Source organism: Crocodylus porosus, unplaced genomic scaffold, assembly GCF_001723895.1.
Source record: "Crocodylus porosus isolate Cpor-Errol unplaced genomic scaffold, CroPor_comp1, whole genome shotgun sequence".
Lineage (NCBI taxonomy): Eukaryota > Metazoa > Chordata > Crocodylia > Crocodylidae > Crocodylus > Crocodylus porosus.
Genome location: NW_017728911.1, coordinates 13,221,444 through 13,230,143, shown reverse-complemented (window position 1 = coordinate 13,230,143; position 8,700 = coordinate 13,221,444). Strand labels below are relative to the sequence as shown.

At 43.7% G+C, this 8,700-nt stretch overlaps 1 protein-coding gene across 3 annotated transcripts in view; it reads right to left on the bottom strand.

The window, feature by feature from the left end:
- Positions 1 to 4,258, bottom strand: part of LRRC49 (leucine rich repeat containing 49) — a 125,800-nt gene extending 121,542 nt beyond the window's left edge. Inside the window, exons 1-4 of one of the 3 annotated variants that reach the window (XM_019533459.1) lie at positions 4,167 to 4,258; positions 3,370 to 3,432; positions 2,444 to 2,531; positions 1,779 to 1,970 (exon numbers count right to left, since the gene is read on the bottom strand). In XM_019533459.1, the coding sequence (XP_019389004.1) occupies positions 1,779 to 1,970; positions 2,444 to 2,531; positions 3,370 to 3,432; positions 4,167 to 4,220 (397 nt within the window). In that variant the 5' untranslated portion in view covers positions 4,221 to 4,258. Of the gene's footprint in view, positions 1 to 1,778; positions 1,971 to 2,443; positions 2,532 to 3,369; positions 4,034 to 4,166 lie in introns of those variants that run through there. The other 2 variants (XR_002100751.1, XM_019533458.1) reach the window with 2 other exon arrangements.
- Between the last annotated feature and the right edge of the window lie 4,442 nt (positions 4,259 to 8,700).

Sequence of the window (8,700 nt, the reverse complement as noted above, 5' to 3'; positions counted from 1 at the left end):
TTGTGTGCAGCTGCATGCAGAGTGGCGGCAGCCACTTGCAAGCTCTCCTCCCCTCTGACCCTGGGAGCCAGCAGTGGCACAGAGTACTTCAGCAAGAGCCTACAGTATTTAATATCTTTATTTTCATCATTCCTCCAAACTCAGCCAGCTATTCCAAACTCAGGCAGAGTTAGCACTTATCTGTTGCACATTTTTTCCCTCCTTTTTTGAAAACTTAACAATGACTTCAGCAAAGCTGAGAGAATAATACCCCAAATAAATAGACTATGACAATCAAACGTGCTGAACTGCTGCTACAAAGAATGGCTGTTAGAGTTGAAACCGAGTGCCTTCTAGGAGGGAGGGAGGGTGGCCAAGAGCCAGGCTGTGCTGCCCAGCAAGGCAGGCAGTGGCACTGGGCGGGAAGAGGGAGAGGCAGAGCCCTCAACATTCTCCTTACCCCCACACCAGAGCCGCCTTTCCCAGCGCTGTCACACACATGAGAGGGGGCACAGAGTTCCCAGCCCGAGCCAACCCAGCCCAGGCATGTGCGCAGCTGGAAGGACACAGCTGGGCAGCAGCTCCCTGCCGGGCAGGGCACAAGGAGCCAGGGGGACCAAGACAGAGCTGCAGGTGGCTGCCTCATTGTGATGGAAAGTGGAGGGGGGAGGGTGCACATGCGTTTCTGTTCATGGCAGGGAGAGTGCATTTCTGTCTGTGTACACATGCAGAGTAAGTAAAGTGCATGCCCATCTGCATGTGTATGCATATATGCTCATGGCAGGAGGGAGAGTGTATGCGTCTCTGTGTGTCCATGTGCAGAGTGAGTGAATAGAATGCATGCCCATCTGCGTGTGTGCATGCATGCGTCTGTGTTCACAGCAGGGAAAGTATGTTTGTGTCTGCATCCATGTGCAGAGAATGAGTGAGGAGAGTGCATGCCCACCTGCGTGCGTGCGTACATGCATGCACATGGGTCTGTGTTCCTAGCAAGGAGAGTATGTTTGTGTCTGTGTGTCCATGTGTAGAGAGAGTAAAAATAGTGTGCACTGGTCTGTGCATGCATGTTTGGCCATAGCAGGAGGGATGGGGATGCAGGGAGCAGGGAGAAGAGTCAGCATGTGCTCCCTCATCCTCTGCCCCCCTGCCCACAGCCCAGACCATAGAGGGAGGGGACCTCCAATTTTGTGTTTGGCCAGGGCCCCAGTACACATTAATCCTCCTCTGGCCATGAAGCCAGATGCGGAGTGGCAGGGTGTGGGGGCAGCGCATGGGGCCCCCATCCCCACCCCCCGTTTCCCCCAGATCATTCTTGATGGGCAATTGGCTAGATGTTTCATTTTAAATCATGGATGAATGCAGATTTGGGGGTGTTAAATCAGAGAATTGGAGATTTTTAAATAAAGAAAGCCAGGACTCCCCAGTATAGCCTTTTTAAGCACCCTGCTCCTTTTGGCCAATTACTGTAGCCACCCTGGTATTAAGAAAATAATTGCTACAACAAAATAACTATTGATAAAAAATATAATTAATTAATAGGATGCCAGAGAAATTCTATTAAATAAGTTTCACCACAGACGTTCAGGCCAATACACACAAGATAAAATAAAACTTTAAAATAAAACTGACCCCGAGCAGAAAGCATGAGCATAGATTTAAAAAATTCATATATATAGTTTTTACCAACATGTGATGAAAAGAAACATCTCTCTCATAACCTTTCAATAAGACACACAATACATACAATTCGCAAGTATTTAGGCCAATGTGTATCAGAGCAAACAAGTGCTCAAGGTTACCTGAAATATGAGAACCAAGAGTATGGCTCTCCTGCCGGGGTCTGGATTTTGCAGTTGTGTAACCAGAAGAATCTCCAAATGCAGAAAGTGTTCCTGTACTTTCTTTGAATTCCAGAGCAACAGGGTCTGGAAGATTGGCTGCTACATACACTTGTTTATTACGTACCAAAGGACTTAAAATTCTTCCATCTCCTGGAGGAAAAAAACAACATAAATCCGCAACTGACTGCATAAAATCAACTGTATAAGGCACAAAGAAGTTTCTTGTACACAGAACACTCTTACTGAAGAGCTGTTTAGGGATGGTGGGGGTTGTTTCTTTGTTTTGAATCTGCTCCACCATATATTTTTTAATTTTCTTATAACTCACAGTAAAAGTTACAAAGTGTTCAAGAAACTGCTATTCAGCTAATTCAATTGCTGAAGAAATGCAATAAATTGAGAAGGAAGAAAAATCTTAATACCTGGAAGGGCTTAAAAATAGCCTTCTTCTATGAATGCTGGATGTACCACTTCTAAAGTCTCTATCAATGCAGAACTACAGCACAGATAGTGACAAATTATTTCCAACAAATTCTAAATAATTACTTCTAATTTACATCTATAATTAACACAGTTTAGCTAAAGAAGAAAAGACAGATTGATTTGAGGTCTTCCAACATTACCTTGTCTTCCTGCATAGTTTTTTTCTAAGTCATGTTGCAAGAGCCTACTGTGGAAAGATGACTGTTCTTTATTTATTCTGAGTTCAAACTGTAATACAATATTAAAATGAGATATACATGAAACATTCTACTTAATGCAAATAACGTACTGTCTTTAAATATAAATTGGTTATTAGTTATAGATTTTCGTTAAGATAGCTATCTGTGTGTTCCGGAAAATTATGAATAGTAGAATTACTTTACTCAATAACATAATTCCTAACTTTCACCATTTGGTTTAAAAAAGAATACACAATCATCACTTTCTAAAATTAAAACATATTCTAAATATCTAAAATAGATTAAAGTCTCATTCATTCAAAAATGATTTCATCATCAACAAAAAGTGGGCAGAAAATACAAATAATATTGCAGTTAGGGCAAAATGTTCAAAGCTGCCCAAAGAATCCAAACACTAAAATCCCATCAAAATTACCAGCAGCTGGATGTCCAAATCTTTCCTGTAGCTTTGAAAAAAAATCTCAGCCTAAATTTTGATATGTAAAACAGATATCCATTAGAAAAGTTACCATACCTAACATCTTTACTTTGAAAATGTACATTTATGATTCAATAGATGGTACCGTACAGCTGTATGACGTACAGAGTCCAGGAAAAACAGAAGCAAAGCACAGCAAAGTGCTGACGCTTATTTTGGACTTGCAATAAAACAGGCTAGCTGCAGTGCTTCTGTTTTATAAAACACCTTCCCCCAGTGGTGAAAAATTCATACTACCAACCAAACAAAACATTAACAGGTCAAAGTGGTACATATTAAAAAAAGAATCTATTTTAACTACAAGGGTTTGGTGCCTATTATCCACAACAGTTTGATTATCCAATGTAGTCCATTTTCAATACTGAGTAATATCATATTCAATTCTCACTGGTTTGTTTCTTTCTGCCACTGAGGAGGTCTGAATAACCAGCTGAAGCCCGCAACTGTTAACCTGCAAATTGAAAAAGCAGAAGAGACAGACAGCCTCAAAAATCTGCACAAGGTTAGACATGCTGCTGTTATTCACGAGCAAAGTTCTCCAGCTCCAGTCATTTATCCGGTAGAGCAGTGATGCCCAACCTTTCCCCACTGTGAGCAGATCCAGTCCTCGGGGCACTAAAACAGGACCCGATGCAGCAGCGTGGGGGAGAGGAAGAGGGGAAATGGGGCAGCCGCCCAGCCTGGCATTGGAAGGAGTCATGGCCTGGCCCCAACCCCAACCCCAACCCCTCATGGCAGGTGGGGAGAGGGGGCAAGACCCAGCCCGGGCCGGCTCCAGCTGTGCAGCACTTGGGAATCGGCTCCCACACCAGCCGACTCCCCGACCCGTGGGGAGCCCAGCGGGCCGCATGCCATTGCTCGGTGGGCCGAGGTCCCACAACCCTGTGCTGGGACCAGACTGGCAAGCGCGGCAGGACCACGAGCGGGCGGGACGGGCAGAGCGGTGCCCAGAAGCCCGTCTACGTCCCCCAACTGCACCGTGGGTGCGAGGCGGAGATGACACTAATGAAACCCTCGCGCCTCCGGCCTGGGCCCATCCCGGCCCGCAGCACGCGGGCACCTGCTCCGAGCTGTGCCCAGGGCTGCTCGGCTGCCTCCCGCCCGGCCCCGCCAAGGGCCCCCCCCGCAGCGCTGCCCGAGCCCCGCGGCTCGGGGGGCCCAGCACACCCCCTCCGCAACACCTACGGGGCTGACCCCGGCCCTGCTGCCCCGGCCGGGCCGGCACTTGCTGGGCACCATGGAGCCGGCTCAACCGGGCACCGCCCCGCGCCGCCGGAAATGGCTCCGCGGTTGCCTGGCAACCGCCGCTTCCGGTCAGCATCTCCCTGTCCCGGGGGGGCGGCCGTGCGGGGCGCTCCGTGGAGCCGGAGGGAAGTGGGCGAGGCGAGAGGCAGCTTTCAATGGGTTGCAGTAGCAACCTGTAAGTAGAAGCTGCCCCCGCCCCCAGGTCTCGTAACTCGGCATAGCCCGACTGACTGCCTCTCCTAAGGAAAACTAGCGGACGGCGGGGAGGGGGGGCAGTTGTTCCTGGGTTTTAATTGTTGTACTAGGACGATTCCTAGAGGCCTCGCGCCACAGGAGACCGCTGGGTGGTTTGCAGCAGCCAATGGCAAACTGGATCGTGAAAAAGCCCGAACTGATAAACCCAAAGGCACTGCACTGTTTTACCTCAGGTTGGAAAGTGACAAATGAGTGAAGTTTTCCTTGTGTTCGTATCTAGTCAGGTTCTCCTTGATGGCCTGTTTGAGCTGTACGCACAAGGAGATATTCTCTTAAGTCTTAAAACAACTCTGGTTTTCAAAGCAGCATACCTTAGTACTTTGATTTTTATAAAAACACGTTCACTAAATCTATCATTTGGCTCAAATTTAATTCATCCGTTCAGAGAATAGATTATATTCTTATCATTCTATTAATAAGTTGGTGTAGGACTGCTATCAGGTTGGAAGCTTTGGCATATAAAACCATATATGCACTTCTGTGATTTATTCATTTCAGAATTTTTTTTATTTAACTTGTATCTGAGACCAAAGTAGCCAAAATTAACTCCAAATTCAAGAGCCCAGAACCATAAGTGGCCCTACTACCGACAAGCATCTTCTACCTGCACCTGGGGCTTCAGATGTTTCCAAAACCTTTGATCAGCATCCTACTTACAGTCCCAAATCCAGAGGCTTAGGGTTCAGATGCATTTCAGATCATGCGTGAGTTTGAAACACAAGTATGGTTAGATGCTGACCAGTCTAATGAGCTTGTGCCTGCATCTGCTTACAACCAAAAAACTTCAGTATATTATCACCAACTGATACTAAAGGAGCACAAAACCTCCTAGAAAAGTCTACCCCCCAGAAGTCTAGGTGGGTCTGTTTATTGTTCCTCACATTTCTATTGAACAATATAAATATCTTGCAGTTATACTAATGTGTAACCAACTTGCTCTACATTTGCTTCCTACCCCTTGCTTCCCATCAGGAATTATGCAAAAGTGACAGTGTGCAATTAAGAACTCCATGATGTAGGCACTCAAATGGATATACTGAAAAGTCCATCTTAAAATTATGTAATAGTCTGTAGGGCTAATTTTAAAATACTTGCACTCTCTTTTAATCTCATCATTCTGTTTTGATGTGGATGTTTCAGCCCAGTACTTCTTTAGGGCTATGCAGCAAGTGCAGGTGAAGGACCACCTGCTAACATAGGATGCTCCTCTAAAAGCACATACAAAAGCAATTTTGACTCCTTTGCTAAGTTGAAAATGCATTATCCCCTCAAGCAATAGCAAAAAAATAATTTATTTGAAATAGAATGTAGTCCTACAATCTATTTGGCATGCAGAATTCAAAGCAGAGTTGCCAGCTGTGTTAAAGCCAACTCAGACTATCCTGGTTTAAAATCACCAGGTCTTCAACCAAGAAACATTCAGAGTAGAATAGTTACAATTAAAGTCTGCCAGTTTAAATGGCCATTGTGACACAGAAATATATAATTATGATCAAGATAAAGCTAGATACTAGTTCTGCCAGTTGAAGTCCCACTGACTGCAGTGGCTTCTGAGTTATAATCTATTACAGGGATATTTTACGCCACACCTCAGTCAGATGGCACGGGCTGCTGCAGAGGAGTACTTTCACTGGCATGCTGCAACGGGGTGGCAGAAAAAAGCAGCAGCTAGGTCTTAGTGCCCATTTGGTTCCAACCCAATCTGGATCATTCTGGGTCCCTCCACCCCATCCTGAAAATATTGCCAACCCACTGTGCCCTTAATGGTACAGTGTATCTGCCTTGGAGGGGTGATGTTTTTCATTAAAAATATGACACCCCTTCTCTATGAATCTCACTATAATTATTAATTATTCCAACTCAACATGAAAATTAGAGCTTAGCTTCATTACAGTATGTTTCGACCAATGTAGCAGACCTTTTCATTGGAAAATAATTTCTAGAACTTTTTAAAAACTATTTTATGGAAATTTTGCTGCTGCACTTGAATTTGCTTTTCCATTTTCCTTCATTTTTCTTTAGTCTTCCTTTTTTGTATCAGACACCATCTCTGATGACCATGTAACTTACCATGATGAAAACTGTACAAGTTTGGTTTCTTTCCATTATCCAGAAAACTTCCATGATGTTACTGCAAGCTAGCTTTAAGTTTCTGAATGAGTTTCTGAAAAATATCAGTCTACTAATATTCTACAGTGACTAAATTTAAAGCAAACAAGGTTCAACATTTCACCTAGCACACATTACACCTGACATTTAAGCTGATAAAATTGTCCTTAATGCTAATGTAAGAAAAGAGCAAGCATACAACATACCATCAATGCTGCTTGAATTTACTCGAATCTGGCATAGCATTTTTCTAAAATAATCAGGAGTACAAGTTTCCCTCACTTTATGCAGTATGTGCATTCCTGGAAAACAGTGTATAACTTGCATTCACATAAAGGGAACCCACTTTACAATGTAACAAATAGAGATACATTCCAAGACCTTGACTGTACTAACTCCCACACCCATCTTTTACATGACAATTTAGGTACTCACCAGCAGCAGACAGTTGGAGATAAGCTAGCAGGATGCTTAGAAGCCATAATGGGGATGGCAACAACAGAAACATGTGTCACAGACAGCAAGTGAGGAGCACACATCCACACAGGAGATTATATTTTGTTGTGCATCACTCCCATGATGCACTGCACAAAGCAGCTGACTGCAGGCTTCCACCACACCGATCAGGTAAGACTGAACTGACCTCGCATATAACAAATTTTTGGTATAAAAATGGTCATCACATAAGAGGGAATCCGTACATACAGAACCCACGGAAAGCTTGGGAAACCTGCAGAAGATAAAATGTTAACTGACTGTGCTTAGAGCCTGGTGTGATATGTCCGCCAACACCTTTTGTTTCTAATTAGCTAATCAAGCAATACAAAGAAGTGTGCTCTCCTGCCTGCCTTCCGCATTATTTCAGACTAACACAGCTACCTATCTGTCTCATGACCTGGCATATGACTAAGGTCTTCATAGGTCCATTTCTTCAAATGTATGCTGCAGCCAACCCTACAAAGGAAGCTGCCATAGATACACCAAGGGATGTGGAAAGTATGACACCATCTTCATAATATAAAACAGCAGTGAAACCTCTACAATAGACAAGGCTTTTGTTGTCAGAAGAGTAAGATTGTGGAGCTATGTTATTTGGGGAGGTGGCATAGCTAGGCAGATAGAAAAAAATCCTTCTGCAGCATACACTGCCTGTCCACTAGGAGGCTCTCCTGTCATTGTTAGACCTTTAGAGGCTATTCCAGCATGGCTAAACTTTAAAAGCTGCATGTTACTAAGCAATCAAAAAACAGATCAGTATTTCCTTGTCTTTCCTCAAAATTGTTGTAAAGGTTTGGTGTAAAATTATAATCAGGCATCACCACTGAAACTGCTCTATAGTGAAGAAATCAGAAGGATTTATTTTATTAAAAAATAATTTTTACATTTGAAGTTAACAGAATGCCTACACAAATGGTCTGATTTGGCATACATGTATTTAACATAAGGGGCAACCTATAGTTAAAATATCACTTCATTACAAGCATAGGCACGTGAAGGCAAATGAGGGTGGAGGTTTACCGTGCATGAAGTAGTGCACAATAACTCCAGGAAGAGCACACATGGTCTATTCATTCCATCCAGGAAGAGCACACACCAACTGCAAATGCTTCCTCAGCCTGATGAAGGGTTTTGAAACCCAAAAGCTTGCTAAGAAAATTCTTTTTCCAACTATTTAAGTTGATCTAATAAAAGATATCAGATTCACCCAAAGCACAATGACTCCTTCATTTTCACATTTCTCCCAATGTATGATAAATTATCAGATTTAATATCTGCATAAGCTCTTTCTTTACAAGTATGGTCTCTGATTGTCTTCAAAAAACTCTTAAGTAAATGCTTCTTGTAGAGTTTTATTGGCATGTAAGAAGGTATTAAAACAGAAAATAAAAAACAAAAGCAGAAAGAAACTCCAAACATAAGCAGGATGAATATGAGTCACCAATGCGACGAAACAATAGGCAGAGCCAACCGCCCCCTGTCCTGCATCAACAGGGGCATCATTAACAGGTCCAGAGAGGTCTTGCTCCCCCTCTATGCGGCGCTGGTCAGGCCGCAGCTGGAGTACTGTGTCCAGTTCTGGGCGCCGCACTTCAAGAAGGACGTGGAGAAC